The following is a 16,976-nucleotide window of genomic DNA, read 5'->3' as shown; positions in this document are numbered from 1 at the left end:
GCCCAGTTGCTGCTGTTGTGTTTTGTCCTCCAGTTCCAAGGGTGGTCTCGACACCAGCATGTTAATTAAAAACATAGGCACAGCAGGGGCTTCCCTGGAGGCACTTTAAGTGGTTTGAAACTTTCCTGCGTGTTAATCCCTTCTCTTTTGTGATTCCCAGTGTAACATCTCTGCTTAAGAGGGCAGGTAAATGGTTACTGCACATACCCGAGCGTCAGTCGGCGCAGAGCGGAGCCGCTGGAGCCGCACCCCGCTCGAGAGCAGCGAGAGCATCCGTAGATGCCCGGATTTACCCTCTTGCCGCAATTTTGCCTCCCTTGAGAGGACTTAAAACGCAGCAAAGGAGGAGGTTTAGGTTAGACGCTGGAACAAACTGTCAGCAGTCGGGCGAGGGAAGGAAAACGCTGGGATTGATTGTGGAGGGAGGGAGAGCAGGTTGGACAAACAGCCGTCAGGACTGATTTAGGGAGAGTTTCTCCTGCCCCGGACGGAGGGAGGGCCTGGGTGATTTGCGAGGTCTGTCGGAGCCCAGCTGAATGCAGCATCCCGCAGTCGGGGTCTCGCTCCGGCGCGAGCTCCTCCGGTGCTCCCGTACGCCATCTTTTCCCAGGTCTTCTCTTTCTCCAGGTCTGGGGAGGGGAGAGGTGGCTGCTCAGCTTAGTCCCCCGGCCTTGTTGTCACCCTGCCCTTTTCCTGTCCCCAGCAAGTCGTTAGCCGGTTAAAATGGGGCACGTGGCACTGCTGGAACCCAGGGCGGTGGCACGTTGCCAGGTTCAGGCATATGGTTGGGTTTTATTTTAATGGGGCGCTCATAGATATTTAATAACTTGCATGGCTCTTTGTTTGCTTTTGATAATCGGGTAATAAAATAATTCAGGCTGATTTATACAATGCTTTACAGCTCGTCTGTGAATGAAAGTGCCTTCTGTAACTCGCAGGCATTTGGCTTTGTTACCTGTTCTCCTTAGCAGAACCCTTTTATGAAAAAAAACCCAACTCAAAACCTAACCCATGGAAAGAATTGTGTGTGTGTTACTGAGAAACCACAAAATGGTGCCATCTGGGGCAGAGACCGTTTTCCTAGGCCTCCGTCTCTGTTTGGACGGGGCCGGCACGGCGCGGCACTGCTCTCCGCCTCAGGCTCCCAGATGCTACTTCAGTACAAATAAATAATAATAATTTGGCAAGAGCTCAGAGCTGGAGCTCTTCCTCTGGGAGCAGCCGAATGTTTCACAAACAATATGAGCTAATTGTCCTTTCAATCCGTGGCTGGTTTTCCTGCAGAGTGCCGGAGCCCTGGACATGTCTCTGCCCTCCACGCCGGACATCAAGATAAAGGAGGAAGAGCCGGTGGAGGTGGACTCGTCCCCGCCGGACAGCCCTGCGTCTAACCCGCAGTCGCCACGGAACAAGGAGAAGGTGGGTCTCCCTGACCATGCCCTGCAGAGATGTTGGCGTCTCCTTCTCTGGATGAAAACAACCTTTTTTTCCACTTGGCTGCCAAGGCCTGGTTTGGGCTTGTGACGTTCCCCTCGTTTTGAAGCTTGTGCGCTAAAATACACGTTCGCTGCCCTTGGGTCTCCCCGTGGATTCGGCGAACGCAGAAAGGCTTGCTGTTCGCCCTGGGAATGCTTTTCTGGCAAAGCAAAAGTGCCAAACAAGTAACGCGTCCTCTCCGAGGCCGGCTCCCTGTGTCTGGGCGGGCTGGTGATTCGGAGCGGGTTAGTGCAGGTGACACCGTCTCCATCTGAATAACTTCCCGCTCCAGAGACGCTAGCTGGGGCAGGAGCGGTAATTCGGAGAGGGGCATTATTTCCCAGTGGCTGCTGCAGGCAGCAGGAGTCGGAATTTCTGTGCCCTGTTCCCTGCACTGACATCAAATCGGTGTAGCTTTGGGTAAGTCGCTCCTCTCCATGCCTCAGTTTCTGCGGTGAAGGTGCCTTAATTTTCACCAAATTGCTTTTAAGCTGTCAGAAGGAAGAGGGAACCAGGTGATTATTAAGCTAATAAGTAACAGTGTGTCTCCTTTTGTCTGTTGATCCCCTTCAGGAGATCACCTCCAAGCCTGTAATCATTTCTACGCCTACTCCGACCATCGTGCGTCCGGGCTCGCTGCCGCTACACTTGGGTTACGACCCGCTCCACCCTACGCTGCCTTCCCCAACCTCTGTCATTACCCAGGCTCCCCCTTCCAACAGACAGCTTGGGTAAGTACGGAGGAGGGACACGTGTGCTGAGGTTTTTCTCCCATGCCGTCAGGCTTCCTGGGCAGTAATTAGTTACCTAAATAAGTTCGTTGATTGTCAGAACAACTGAGGTGCTGCGATTCCCGCTGCGGCTGCTTGGGCATAAGGGCCTCGTTGCAACACCGTCTACAAAAGCAGAATGGGGTGTAAGTGCAGAAAGCAGGAACTAATTGTTGCAGTGTAACGAAACGAGGCAAAACTCACCGCGGGGAGAAATTAAACCCGATCCCCAAACACATTGACATGACACTCGCTGTCTGCGACGGGAGCGCAGCCTGACTGGGGACTCCCGAGTTGCTTTTGCAGCCTGATGCGGTGGAGAGAGCTCTGCTAAACCGATGGTAGGAAATTGTCTGGATCTTTAATGGCTTTGGGATTTTCTCAGACAGCTGTTGCCTCTGAAGTGTAACCTCTTCTGCAACCTGCTGGCCTCCTTCATGGTCAGCTTCCGCCTCGGGAGCTGTTTGTTTCAGCAGATCTAATGACCTGCTCCTTTTTGCCCCTTTAACAATCTGGATCGGAGGCTCCAGAGCACTCGCCGCGGCGGTTATGAGCCTGCCACGCTGCTAGGTAGCTCTGGCCCTGCACATAAAAGGAAGGAGCCTGAAGGATGCAGGAAACCCATTACAACGAGCCCTCGGGAGACGTATATTTAGCCCCACTTCTATTCTTTGGTGTCGGGATGCTTCTTTTTTGCCACGGTCCTGGCCTCTTTCTAATTACCCCTGTTTGAGGCTGGCTCCTTACATTAACCAGACCATTTTTTTTGGCTGTCAGTTCATATTTTTGTGTGTGTTTTTGCTTTGACCCTCTGGCACCATCAATCCAGACTTCCTGACGGAAAGTTTTAAATCCTGTCTTGAGGCATTAAGGGGTTAAGTGATTGTCCTGGGGTTTTGAAAGGGCATTATATTCCTTCTGTAACCCTGCGCAGGCAGAGACTTGCGAGGCTGTTTGGAACAGAGTCCTCTTGCGCTTGGAGGCACGAAAAAAAATCAGAACTGGAGTAAGCTAGACTTTAATATGATTTTATGTGCCCTTTGCAGCCCGTGGGGGTTCCATGGGATCCCTCCTAGAGCGTGAGAGTCGAGCGCGCTCTACGGAGAGGTCAGGCTGCAGCTTTAACGAGGGTCCCTGTGTTAGGGCCACGGTGGCCGTGGTGGGGTTGTCAGCGTGACAGAGATGGAGGGGAGGCTGTGACCTCCCTGTAACTCGGCTTGTTAGGCTGGGATTTTCAAAGCAGCCTGGAGGATTTGGGATGCCCAATAGAAATGAATGAGAGTCGAGCGTTCGCGTTCCCAAGGCAGCCTTAAAAATTCCAGCCTGAGTTATTGGCTTGATGAACTCCCCTCTCTGACCCACGTCCCCTTCTTCTCCCCACTCTGCCGTTACTCCATGCTTCCTCCGAGGATCCCAGGCAGCCCAGCCTCGTCTGTCCCCTTCCCTGGGCTCGGCAGAGGAGGCAGCAGCAAATTCTTTTTCTCCCTCCCCCAAAGTCAGGCTCCCAGCAGCTCTTCTCTTCCTGGCTCGTCTCTGCCTCCATTCGGTTCCCTGCTGCGCTGTCGTGAGCTGAGGAGGAGCGGGAGATCAGCCTTTGCTGGCAGGGACAGTTTCCTTCCTCTCTCCATCGGCCAGAGCAGATCAGCTCCGGCTTTTCCTACGCTGTCCTAGAAAGGCTGAGTCTGGAGAGTCAGAGCTGGAGCACGGTGGGGTTTGTGATGCTCCGAAATGGAGGCGGGGGGGTGTGTGCCTGTTTGTCACCACATGCAGAAATGCTGCCTTTTGCTGCAAAGTGATCTGCAATGGAAAAAGGTATTTTTAATTTGTCACAATGAGGCTCCAGCGCGATCTCCTTCCCCAGCCTGCAGCGAGCGGGGCTGTTCCCGTCTCCCGAAGCCGTTGTCTGGGCAGACGCAAGCCAGCTCTGCATCCACTCCATATTTAGGAGGTTTGCTCTGGACTCAGAGTCTGAAGCGCTTGTTAATAGAAAGCTAAATCCTTGCAAACCCTCTCGTGGAAGCTCAGCAGACGTGGCTCACAGGCCAAGAACTGACTGGTAGGCAGGAGCAGCTGCCCGTCTGCCCGATGCTGGGCTCAGACCGGGAGGGCACTTCTAATCTCCCCGAGGAGGAGCTGTAGCAGCCCCTGGATGGGCTTTTATCTATATTCAGGTGGACATCGTGTCTGGGGGCTTTGGCAGATGTGGTGTTTTGGCCGACTGGCGTACGCCCTGGGCACATCGTGACGCTGGCACGTGCCGGCTGCCATGCCGTGAGCGTGCGGGAGGCTGAGTTACCTTAACACGTGCTCAGCTAGGCACCCAGCCGTTCAGAAATGGGAAAGTGAGCCCAAAGTCACTAACCAGAATTAATTTGTGCTTCTGCCCTTGAGCTCATGGGGCTGCCGGGACAGCATAAACTTGAAATAATCCACCAGAACTTGAATTGTTGTTTCTGCAGGTCTCCCACAGGTTCCCTTCCACTTGTCGTGCAGCTTGCAAACGGACAGACGATGCCCGTCCTCCCAGGCCCTCCCGTACAGATGCCTTCTGTTATATCGGTAAGAGAAACTTCCAGCACAGCTCTGCGCGGCAGAGGAGGGGACAGCGTTTTTTCCCTGCCAAATATATGCAGACACTTCCATTTTCTAAAAATTAAAATATATCTCCCCCTCTGTGCAGTATAAGACTGGAAGAGGAGGAGGAGGAGGAGGGGGGCCAGCTCTGGCAAGGTAGTAATAACATGTCGATCACACTAGAGGGCAATAAGTCCGGAAAAAAACAAAGCCTTGCCTGGACAGATGGCTCATGCCATTGATCCAGGGCTGGGAACTGTAGGATCCCTGATTAGCTGCTTCCATTTGGAACAGCGTGCCTCAATTGAAACCATTCGAGCTTGCAGAGAACATGTTGGTCTTTGCAGGCCAGGAAAGCCGCCCTAACCTCGCCAGCGTGCTAAAGAGCCGTTTGAATATCAGCCTTGCGGGTTGTGCTTTTTGCATACGGAGAATTTCCGTGGCGCAGAACTCGCGAGCAGATTTGCCTGGTGGGTGGCTGGTACGCCTTCCGAGCGCTTCAGCTCCCGACCAAGCAGCCCGTGTGAATCCTGTCTGTCCTGCTGGGCATGTCTTTTGGGTTTTGAGTGAGTAATGGCCAAAGCTGCCTGCCTCGGGTAACAGGAACGTTGACGTCAAAGTAGGCAGACGCGCAGGTGGCTCGGCATAGCTTGTGGGCACAGAAACATCTTCGCGCCTCCCAGATCACTTGAAACACGCCTTGCGTTCGTAGCGCTTTGCAGTGGCGTACCTGAGGGGCTTACAAAAGCAAGCGGAAATTCTGATTTTTCCCCTCTTTGGGGAGAGAGAAAGCTCTCCACGGTTAGGAGGGGATGCTGTGACTTACCCTTGGTGTTGCGGCAGCTTTGCAATAGAATAGGGCAGAGAACCAGAGAGGATCTCGTACCTTCCCGCTCCATCCGCTCTCCTGTACTGGTGGGAAAAAGCCCTCTGGGAGGGAAGGGAAGGAGGGAGGCTTTAGGGCTGCCCTCCTCGCCATCCTCAGCGCTAGGCTGGTATGGTGGGGTGATTCCCAAACAGCCACCATGGCCACCAAAGGAGTGGCTGCTGGCCCTCAGTGACAGTAGGCATAATTGATGGCAGTAGTTAAACGCTGAACGTTTGTCAAGATTTATAAATGTGCTTGGTCGGGGAATTATTACAGAGCCGCTTCACAGAGCGCGCTTGTGAAAGCACCTCAGCTTCCAAAACCCGTGCGTTGCTTCCTCCCCGATAGCTGGCTCGGCCGATGTCCATGGTGCCGAACATTCCCGGTATTCCTGGGCCACCCATCAACAGCAGCGGGTCCATTTCACCATCAGGACTTCCAGTGCACTCAGAAGCCAAAATGGTAAGTGTTCGAATAGATGCCGGGGAGGGTGTCACGTCCACAGTGTTGTCCCTGAGTCTTCACTAGCTCCTCCAGGAGAGACACCGTCTGGAGGCTTTTTCCTTGCAGCCTTCGCAAAGAGCCACTGCTGCTCCGAAATCCCGCGCTGCGCCTCCCCGCACCGACAGCAGGTGCTGCAAATGCCACCAGGAATATTAGACTAATCAGCGCTGCGGCTCTGGCAGGCAGAGCAGGCACGCTATTGTCAAGACAAACCTCAGCCCCATCCTAAACACGTCTGTTTTGTAAAGCTGGCGCTTCTAGTTCCAAGATAACAGATGGGCTGGAGGTGGGCTTGAGGAAGGCAGAGCCAAGAGATGTTGTGCTGTAATCCAAGGATCCCCGTAATGGTTTTCACGTAGACCTCTTTAACTAAAAGTTTACGAAGGAATTTTCCTCTCCTGGCTCTTCAGGGCTCAAACTAGGTGCATGCAGAGAGGGGGGAAGCAAACCTAAGCTCACCAACAAAAAGCGGCGAAACTCCCTGGGTTTTTGGCTGAGACAGGGTGGAGTCGTTTGCAAACCCACCTCTGGCTGCGGTGCCGCTCACCGTTGTGGGTGCATTGTCACGGCGCCCGTTGCACCCTGTTTAGGTGCAATCCAAATCCAAATCCGCAGGATTCATGGGCGGATCAGAGCTACAAGTGGGGGTGAGAGAGCTTAAACTCTGAGGCACGAAACAGCCGTCCTGCCTGGTGCCCGGAGGAGGAACGCACAAGAGGCGGTCTTGCTCACGCGTAGGTCCTTCCGCATCCCAGAAGGACCCCTCTGCGGGTGCTTAAGGACAGTTGGGCTCCGCAGCCTCTTCGGTCCGTGGTCTTCCTGCAGAGCCTGCCAGCTGGGGAGCGGAGCGGTGCCAGTTGCAGTAGCGATTTTGGGCTGCGGACACCTGTCCGCTTGGACCTAAGTTGGAAGCCACTGTCTGTCTTTGGGTAGGCCAGATGGTGATGGCTTTCGGTTGGATTCGAATCAGCCGCAGTCCCTGAAGAGCCTGTTCCCCGGTGGCCTGCCTCCTTGGATGGTAGAGGAGCTGGTTAAAGCCTTAACAGCATGGAGGACAGGTCCACTGATGTCCTTGTTTTCCTCCTTTAACAGAGGCTGAAGGCCAGCTTGACGGCATCTTCCTCGCTGAATGGCAGCAACCTGGTGGCGGGCTCAGCCAGCACGATGGTGACCGCACGTCCAGAGCAGAGTCAGATACTTGTCCAGCACCCTGATGCTCCTTCCCCAGCTCAGCCACAGGTCTGCTGCTGCTTAGCCCACGAGGCTGGGCCGGAGGTGCTGCGGGTTTCTGGGTCTCGGGGAAAGAGGAGGAAAATCTTGCAGCTTCCTAGTTTGCAGAATGGGTTAAAAACCTTGTTTTTTCAGTGCCGCCTCAGCACTAATGCTCTCAAACACCACCAAGCATAAAACTTCAGCAACATGTTAATTTGCTTGACAAGGTCTGGAGTTCCGAAAGAATATTTTGCTCTCTTCTCCCTGCTCAATTACTGGGGTTAAACGCTCCCCTCTTAGGCAATCAACTCCACTGGCTCCTGCCAGCTAACCAAATGCCAGCCTTCCATCAGGATCGCCACCTGCTCCGTCAGTTAGATAGGCTTCCAAAAGTTTAATATCCATATGCTGCCTGACAGCGAGTACCGAAGTGTAACTGCACTCTCCGATTGTGGCAGTGTAATTACAGAGCCCTCGCAGAAGCGCCGGCAAGGCTGTGTCTGCAGGACCGTTTGCCCTCGCTGACTTTTCCTTTGTTCTCCCGAAATAAAACCGGGAAATGTGCAGTATTACGAAATCTTTTTGCACCAGTTGCCTCTGAGAGCTTGTTTAGCTGAAGACACTCAGGGAAAATTTAACCCAAATTAATTTTTAAAGCAAATCACCCACTCAAAAACTGTAATTTGTGGTCCGCGAGAGAGTTACTGAACCCAAATGGAGACGGCCCTTTGACCGTGCGTAGTTACGTGCGTCAGAGCGGGATCGAACGCTCCCAGCCTTGCAGCTGGGAGTTACCCTCCCTCAGCTGATACGTGGTCGCTGGCCGTGTGGGGAATCTCCTGAGTCGTCGCAGGGTGAAGTGCTTTTGAAAGTCTCTGAAATTAAAAGGCAGGCTGTTTTCTCTGCGTTGCCTGTGGTCATTTACCACGTCAGCTCCTCGTCATGGAGGAGAAGAAACTTCTGCCGCCAGTTACATGCCGTTAGCTGACTGTAGGAGTTTGGGATTTAACTAATTCCCCTGACATTCGCGCGTTCACCGGGTTCAGGATTTCGGAGAGTTCATGTGGATTGACACCTTAAGTTTGCAGGGCACTTCAGACTCCGCTGAGGAAGGGCTGCCAGAGCGCCTGTGGAAGGGGCTTTGTCCCCAGCTCCCCCGTCACGGCCGGCTGCCCCGGTCCATCCCCGCGGTGTGCCGTTCTGGCCGCTCGACAAAAACAAATCCCTTTTTGCCCCGGCCACAAGAGCTGGCGTCTCCTCTGCCAAACCTCGGTTACACCGGTGCGTCTCTGCCTGCCTGCACCGGAGCTTCTTTTCAGCATCTTTCTTTCCCGTGCCCCGACTCCAGGTTTCCCCTGCCCAGCCCACTCCCAGCACCGGCGGGCGACGGAGACGCACGGTTGACGAAGACCCGGATGAGCGTCGGCAGCGGTTCCTGGAGCGGAACCGGGCTGCCGCATCCCGCTGCCGTCAGAAACGCAAGCTCTGGGTGTCCTCCTTGGAGAAGAAAGCCGAGGAGCTCACGACCCAGAACATCCAGCTGAGCGTGAGTATGTAACCGTGGAGGCTGAGCGCAGCCCTTTGCCAGCGTTAGGACCTTCGCTCCGGAGGGGACGTCTTCCCCGTGCTGCGGAGACAACGTGCTTTTGGATGCTGCTCTCTGGAGCAGGATTGCTGCCTCTGCCCCTAGATTTCACTCCCTGCTTTCCGTCTCGTTGCAACGCTTCGAGCGGGCCGTGAGGGAAGCGCGCTTCCGTGCTCGTTTCTCTCCCTGTCCCCCTCTAAGGACTCTGCCTCTGCCCGTCGAGGCCGTCGCTCAAGGAGCAAGGCCAGCCTCAGGAGCAGAGCGCAGAGACCCCAGGAAAGCCGTTGTATTCGGAAACCTCCCCTGCGTGAGGGAGAGCTCTCCGCTGGCGCGGGGTCGGCAGCAGCAGTCCCAGTTCCCTTCCCTGCAGGGCAGGAGGAGCTGGCACAGGGGTGAGCAGGGAGGCTCTGCAGCTGCGGCCCGCAGCCGTACTGATTTTTCTGGAGACCTGGCTTTCCCTGGCTCACTGGCAGCACCCCTCGTGTGCCTCGCAGAAGTGCAGCACAGCTGAAAATACAGACTTCACTTCCATTGCCGTCAGGCCCCTTGTTAACGCTCTCGGCCTTGGCCGAGGACTGAGGGGTCTGCAAGGACTGGACTCGTGTCCGTTCTGGGCTTTTTCTTTCGCCGCTGGCTAGCGACTCGCGCGGTGGGACTTTTTCAATAGCGCTGGTCGTGGTATTTTTATTCTCTTCCCAAGATAATTATAGAAACGGTTTCCTCGGGCAATTTTGAAATACAATTGACTGGGTGTCAGCTGTTTCTCCAAACATTTCAATAGAGGAATAATACGCTGCACCAAGTTTTCAGAGGAGTAGACCTGGTTCGCGGAAGAAGCTCACCGAGGTACCGTGAGCTTGGAGGAGCTCTGATGTTCCCCACGGCCTGGTGTGGGATGAGCTGGTTGTACGCTCAGCTGCTCGCTCTGTTTAGTTTTCCTTCGAGCCAACAGCACGCCGGAGCATCTGACTCAAGCAGTTGGCATTAGCAGGAGGGCTCAGGCAAATGTATGTCCAGGATTAGATGATTAACATAGCGAGGGGCTTTCCAGCCAGCGGTGGGGGCTGCAGGAGGGAAATGCTGCACTCCATGTCTTGCACACTAAATTCCACAAACTGCGCTTGGTGTTCTTGGGCCAGACAAGACAAATTAGACAACAAATTGTAAGTTTGCGGGGCACATAAATTAACGTCCTGCCGTTGCTGGAGGCCGCTGTCGAGAGCGTGAGTGACGCATACGTGCGTGTTTGTTTTTTCGATCTCAGAATGAAGTTACGCTACTGAGGAACGAAGTTGCTCAACTTAAACAGCTCCTGCTGGCTCACAAGGACTGCCCCGTCACTGCACTACAGAAGAAAACACAGGGCTATCTCGGTGAGTGAGGACTTTCGCTGGTCTTTACTACCCTTTAAGTAGGTCTAGGCAGATGAAACCTGCGTAAGACATAAAGGAAGGGAGTCTCCATCTTAGTCCCTGCTCCGTCACGCTCCAGCTACTGCGCCCAGCAGGACAGGCCAGACCTTGGTCCTGTGTCTTCTGCTGATGTGGCCTCCACAGCCTCCGTATCAAGGAGGATCACCTAGGCTGGACCTGCAAATTTGTGCTGTAACCTGGTTTGTAAGATCTTGCAGGCCGTGAGGGCAGCAGCGGTGCGAAAGCGTGTCTCCCTGGTGTGGAATATTTGACAGAGATCCATATCTCCGCTTCTCCCTGGAGTGCGGGCCAGCGCCTCTCCACCCGCTCCCAGGCAGCGTGCCAAGCACTTGATATTCTCTTTGAAGTTAAAAACTATTGCTGCTCTGAAAGCAAAGCCAGAGTCAGAAAAGGCCAGACTCTATAAATGACATCATGGGGCTTTATATCTCATTCTCTGCAATTCACATCAAATTGGCTCGGGTTTGGAACTAAGACGGCCTCTTTTTTTATCTTCTTTTCTTTCTTTCGTTTTTTTTTTTAATGCTGCCTATTTCATGATAATCAACCCGGGAGCTAAACATTATGTGTGGATTCTTATGTCATCTCTGCAATAACACTTCCACGCTGTGGTATTTTGCGCAAAGGCTTTGGGAGGATGCTGGGGTCCCCTAGCGTTGCCTAGATTAACGGGACAAGAGGCAGGGACGGATGGAGATAAGAAAAGGAAAGAGGAGAAAACAAAAGCCAAGAGAAGCGGGCACTGTCCTTCCCGATTTCCCCCCCGCTTCTCGTCTCCTGGGTCTCTGAGACGCTCTTCGCCTGCGCGGTGAGGCACAAATACGTGCTGTACAGGGCCTGGCACAGCCAGTTTATTTTCACTCATTACACTGACTCAGAGCTTGAGTAATGTGGTCGTGAAAATCCTCGCTGTCCCCCAGCCCTCGCAGACGGGTGTTCGCTCCGTGTATAATGCAGAGAGGCGACAGGGTTTTTCCTGTTAACTTCCAAAGTTTACAGTTCCTATTATTATTCCTCACAGTCTGTCTACTCCAATAATAGGAATTCATCACACATCTGAATAATAAAAATGAAATTCAGACGTCCCTCCCCATGCCCCCCCCCTCCCCGGCTGCCTTTTTTATTATTGAGATTTGTGACTAAGCAGGTCCTTAAACGAAAATGCCAGATTCCCTCGATGGAATTACAGCTGCCTCATGTACAGTGGGGTTGTTTTATTTGTAGTACCTTGTAAATCTCTTTTTTGGGATGCCAAACTATTATATTGCTCTGCTCGACCTTCTTTCTCACCGCCAAGTCAGTTTTCAAATCTGCTGTGCTAGCCGCGTCTTTCAATACGCTGGCGAAGGCCAAGCCAGGGTTTCACGAGGGAAGGTACAACCCGTTTGGGAAAGGGGTGCAATATTCAAGCACCTGGTAGAAAACCGAGCCCTAAAACACATTTGTTGGCGCCCAGTAAGGTCATAAACCTCTTTGATTTCTTTTTTTTTCCCTCGCCGGTGTCATGGGGTTTACCCTCTTGACGTGGAAGAAGTATCCCAGCTCATGCCATTATTTTGCTCTTTTAAAGGAAGGTGACCGCATCTTACCCGTAATTCATCTAGCCAAGTGCACAGGAGGGAATTTCCTCCTGACATCTGTAGATAATGAGCATATACCCCCAAAGAGAGAGGTCCGATTGCTCTCGCCTTGGCATTTGATAGGTCACAAATTATCCTCTGTGTTCGAAGCTCTGCCTGGGCGCAGGGGGCTGTTTGTGGGAGAGAATCCAAAGTTTTGGAAACCAATCTGCGTCGCTCAGAAAAGAGCACGGAAGAAGGTCTCTGCCTTTGTTTGCCTCCCATCCCTTCAATCATAGCGCTTATAGTTACCGACAGAAATCGGGCAAGCAAACGGTTTGTAATGGGCTCTAATTGATTTTAATGTTCTAGAGAACAATAAAGAGAAAACCAGGTGATTTATATTAAAAATGGCAAAAAAAAACCCTTTGCAGAAGGGTTTCTGCTACGCGCTTTCCTGTGCGCTCACCCAACAGATGGTAAGGACTCCGAAGGAACTATTCCGTCTCTGGGCTAAATGGCCTTGAACCAAGTACCACGCCAGGCAACGAACATGTAGGAAAGTTCATCTGTTTTAATGAGCAAACAGATTTATTACGGTATAGGTTCTGCTGGGTCTGCCATTCGTGGTGTGAAGCCTCGGCGCTTTACGCCTCCCTGGCGTGAATTCGGTAAAATCCAGTGGTGTTTCTCCAAGGGACGGAGCCAGCCGGACCCGGCGGGTCGTTACGTCCCAACTCTAATCAGCTTTATTTCCAGTCCTCGCTTTTGCCAAACAGCTGCTTGAGGTGGGGGCGGCTTGGTGGGGGGAGCTGTGATTCCTGTGGGGATCAACCACTCCACTCCAGGCCGCTTTGGCTGGGATGGTGAGCGTTAAGTAAATACCTAATTTCTGCACACCCTCCGAGGCAGCAGCAGTCTCCCATCCCATCGCCTCGCTGCTAACGCTGGCAGCGAGCACGCGCAGCCTTTCTCTAACCTTCTTCTCTTCTTTTTTCCATCCCCTTCTCCTCTGCTCGAGCAGAAAGCCCGAAGGAGAGCTCGGAGCCCACCGGCTCCCCTGCTCCCGTCATCCAGCACAGCTCCGTGACGGCCTCCCCCAACGGGCTCAGCGTCCGCTCGGCGGCAGAAGCGGTTGCCACTTCGGTGCTCACTCAGATGGCGAGCCAAAGGACAGAACTGAGCCTGCCGATCCCGTCACACGTCATCATGGCTCCACAGTCGCAGTCTGCTGGCAGATGATGTCACAGCCTGTGCGTGTGACACGGAGCTAACCGCGAACTCGCAGCCGGAGAGACTGACCGTAACCAAGTCCCTGACGAGTGGGGGCCGATAAGGATTTCTATTTCTCTTTTTTTTTGTTGTTGTTGTTTCTCAAGTGAGTTAAGGGCAGCTGCGGCGCTTCTTACACCGCGTAGCCTGTACAGATCCTGGCCCCCAGCCGCTGCCCTGCCCTCGCCCGTCCCCGCAGGACGGCCGCGGATTGAGAGCTTTTCTTGATCCTTCAGTTGACGATCCCGTCAACTCGCGGGGTCATCCGAACACACACAGCCTCACTTTGAAAAGCACCTTGAAAGGTTCGCTTTCAGGTATCGGTTACGTTAACACTAAACCTCCGCGCTCAGTGGATCCCCTTGGCGCTTTCACTGTTCCAAGTCGTCCCCCCCTCCCTCCTCCTCCGCTCTCAGCAAAGGAAAACATAGCTCTTGGGAGGCTGTGACATTTAGTCGTGCTGTCAATGTATTTTATTTTTAACAGCATGCTGCTTCCAGGCATCTGCTCCCCCCTCTGCTCTAGCTACCTGAAACATTGCACCTTCGCACAAGAAGCCTCCTTGAGCTCTGAGGTTAAAGGGATCGAGGTTAGTCTCGTCACACGCTAACTCCCAGCGACAGATTTCGGACGCGATGGGAGCGTCATCGCTGTAAATTAGTTTGTACCTCAGCAGTTGGGAGAGGGGGACGCGGGGCCAGCGGGGGCACACGGATACGTTCCTGGTCACTTGTGCCGCACTGGGAGCTGCAGACGCTCGCGTGCTGCTCTCGTAACGGGACGCTGGGGCTGCTGAGGAAAGGTACCGTCTGTTCCGGCAGCGGAGGGGCTGCTCTCGGTCTTCCTTACGGCAAATTGGTGCTGACCTGTGTCGTCTGGGACTGGTGCAGAGGCGCTCTGGGAGGTACATGAAAGGATGAGCGATAATAATGCGAGTCCCAGAATTCATCATCCGCTCCCAACTCCGCTGTACACCTCCACAAACAAATCCCTCCGTTTCCAAGGATCATGTCCTTTACACATAACCTCGATGACCTTAATAATGGTGGCCTTAAATCGTGAATTAGTTGCCTGTTCCTAGGGGAAGGAGCACGAAGTAGTGTTTCTATTTGCCCGGTCTTTTACCTCTTCCTCACGTTTATCTTCTGCTCTCGGTGATGGAGCATCCGTTGCTTCTGAGCCAGAGCAAACGAAGGATTCGCAGAGCTTCCAGTTTCTTAGGGTGGGTTAAAAACCCAGCCTCGATGTTGAAAGACGCTTGGAATGGGGTCTGCTTCCTTGCCGGACGGGCGTAGCGTGCGTGTGTGTCCGTGTGTGCTTCCCAAGGCTGCCGCTGGCCCCGGGCAAGCTGTTGGGGTTGATCGGTTGGAAACGGGAAGGGGTGCTGTGTGCGTTCGGGCTCTTAGAAGGAACCCGGTCAAAGTCAATGGAGCTGCATCAGCCCTTGGTCTTCCTCTCCTTCGCGGGAGGTCCCTCCTCGCCTGAGCTCTCGCCCACCTCAGGTTGCACTTGCCACTTTTGAGCCAAGTTTGTTTGTCAAAGTGATTTCGTTTGGCTTATCCAGACTTGGAAGGTTTCCAGGGACAGCAAAACCCAAAGCAAAGTCGGAGCAAGGAACTGGATCCCGTTACGGACGGGGAGGTTCAGCGGTTTGGTTGTTCTATCGACGGGATCTGTCTTTTCCTCCCTCTCCTTTTTTTTCCAGGTTTTCCTCGACTTCTCGGCAGTATCGACCGCAGCATTTCCTGGGTTTGGTTTGTCTCGACGCGGTGCCGCTCTCTCACTCTCCTGGTTTCTTTTGCTCATCTCGGGAGTCGTCTTGTGCGTAAAGTCACTTCTGGCCTCGGCACTTTGCACTTCGGGTTCAGATCCTGCGTAGCTCCCCCCCAGACCCGCCTTTTGTTTCCGTAAAGCTGTTTCTGCGGAGTCTGTGTGTAGAGAAATGTTTCGGCTCTTGCTGCCCCGCCGCGGGAAGTGTTTCTGCAGCAAAAGCGAGCTGAAGAGGACCTGGGGGGTTTCGGTATGTCTTAAAGCCGTGCGACCTGGCCAAAAAGGGGTTTCAGCCAGCTGAGGCACAGCGGGGAATCGGGACCCTTTTTAGGAGCCAGGATCTAAGGCAGAGGGTTCGCCGGAGGTGCGAGATCCAACCCGGCTCTGCTTCCTTTCCTGGAGCTGCCGCTGGATGCAGGTTGTAGCGCTGCGACGGGGTGCGGCAGAAAACCTGCAGCCCAAAAAGGTGTAAAAATGACCCGTCTTGCGTCAAAGGGATTTGCTCTGGTCTTCAGATCTGCCCAGCTTGCTTCAGGGGGCTTCCAGACAAGTGTGTCTCTTTCTTTCTTTGTCTGGGAATAGCAGGAATGACAAAAATGTGTTGTAAACATATTTGCTTCGTCGCCCGGCAGCTGTTGGGTGCCTGTCCCTGGGTGCGTGGTGCTCGGAGCCAGGAGCTGGGACGGCGCGCGGCGAGCGAGCGGTTGTGCGTCCGGCAGCGCCAACAGTAGCTCACCAGCTCCTCCTAGGCTCACCAAGCCTCCAGCTCCACAGAAAAAACCCATCTGTCGAGGAAAAGTGTTCATTGAAAGAAGAAAGAAAGGAGGAATTGAGCTCTGGGCTCATCCCGCTGGTTCCGTGTTTGCCTCGTCGTGGCATCGGGGTCTGGTGGATGCGGCAGAGGCGAGGAGCGGCTGGTGGCTTTGCTGGTGGGGTTGGAAGGAGGGAGCGAAGGGGGACAGTGGAGAGGCAACAACTCCGGGACAGACACACACACGGCAGCGTTAGCATCAGGTGCAGCAGATTCCCCGACCCCTCATTTACGCTTCGGGACTAAAAGTGACCCGATTTTGCGTGAGCGGAGAGCCGAGATCCCCCAGCCTGCCTGCCGCCTCCCTGCTCTGACCCTTGAAACCTTGGAGCGCCGTCAGGCATCGCGAGGTAGCTCAGACCTTGCCGTGGTGAGCCGGGGGAGGCAGAGAGCGGCTTTTCTCCCCATCCCTCTGTGCTCCTGGTGCCGTCGGTGCTGCCGCGCTCCAGCATCTCCTCATCCCAGCTCCCCTCCGCCTGCGAGTGCTTAGTGCCTTGAAAAATCTGCGAACCCATGAAAACGCGGTTGTAAAGCTCCAAAACTGGGCAGCAACGATCAGGGAACAAGCGTTTGACCAGACTTTTAATATTTTACGTTTTTTTTCAGTCGACAGGGTTGCAGCTTTCCCGTGTCCCCTTCGGGTGTGTTTTACCCCAAAAGCGTTCGATGCCTGCGCTGCTGCTGCGAGAGCCAGTCCCGGAGCAGCTTTCGGGTCCCTGTCTCTCTTGCCGGCAGCGTCCCTGCTTGCAGGGAGGGAAGACGGGTGGTTCGAAGCAGGAATCCTCCCGGCTCGGGCAGGCTGAGCCCCGCCAGGAGGAAGGTAGCCAAAAAACCCAGCGTTGCCCTTGGCTAACACATCTCCCTCCACCAGCCTCGGGCAACGGGGGAACTCCCTGGCGCCATCCCGGCGCAACGGATGGATGTCCCGCGCCGTAAATGTCGCTTTGGGGCACGTGGGTAAGGTTCATCCCGTATTGGGCTCACAAAAGGTGCCTGGCCGCGCTGTCGCCGAGCCGGTCGTAAACCTCGGGAGGAGCTGAATGTCGCCACGCCGGGGTGGTTGTCACCCTTCCAGCGGGAGGGACAGGTTTGGTTTTTAGAAGGTGGCTCTTTCCAGGCTTTTCGGAGAGGAGGGTACGCAG

The 16,976-nt window shown here is 54.2% G+C and overlaps 2 protein-coding genes across 2 annotated transcripts in view; one reads left to right on the top strand and one right to left on the bottom strand.

Moving 5' to 3' along the window:
* Window positions 1–273, bottom strand: part of LOC309414507 (RISC-loading complex subunit TARBP2-like) — a gene marked incomplete at both ends in the record, with an annotated part of 3,742 nt that extends 3,469 nt beyond the window's left edge. The window contains one exon of the mRNA XM_082011848.1: window positions 208–273. Within this exon, the coding sequence (XP_081867974.1) occupies window positions 208–273 (66 nt within the window). The remainder of the gene's footprint in view (window positions 1–207) is intronic.
* Window positions 274–723: 450 nt separating this feature from the next.
* Window positions 724–13,223, top strand: LOC309414506 (cyclic AMP-dependent transcription factor ATF-7-like; the record flags this gene model as incomplete). The annotated part of the gene is made up of 9 exons (XM_082011847.1): window positions 724–771; window positions 1,285–1,419; window positions 2,050–2,207; window positions 4,706–4,805; window positions 6,037–6,150; window positions 7,285–7,431; window positions 8,753–8,950; window positions 10,254–10,362; window positions 13,006–13,223. The coding sequence occupies 9 exons, from the start codon at window positions 724–726 to the stop codon at window positions 13,221–13,223; spliced, it is 1,227 nt and encodes a 408-aa protein (XP_081867973.1).
* Window positions 13,224–16,976: the final 3,753 nt, after the last annotated feature.

The sequence above is a fragment of the Phaethon aethereus genome (assembly GCF_964289735.1).
Source record: "Phaethon aethereus genome assembly, chromosome: 29".
Taxonomy (NCBI): Eukaryota; Metazoa; Chordata; class Aves; order Phaethontiformes; family Phaethontidae; genus Phaethon; species Phaethon aethereus.
Note: the sequence above shows the minus strand (reverse complement) of the source record. Positions and strands in the feature narration are given on the sequence as shown.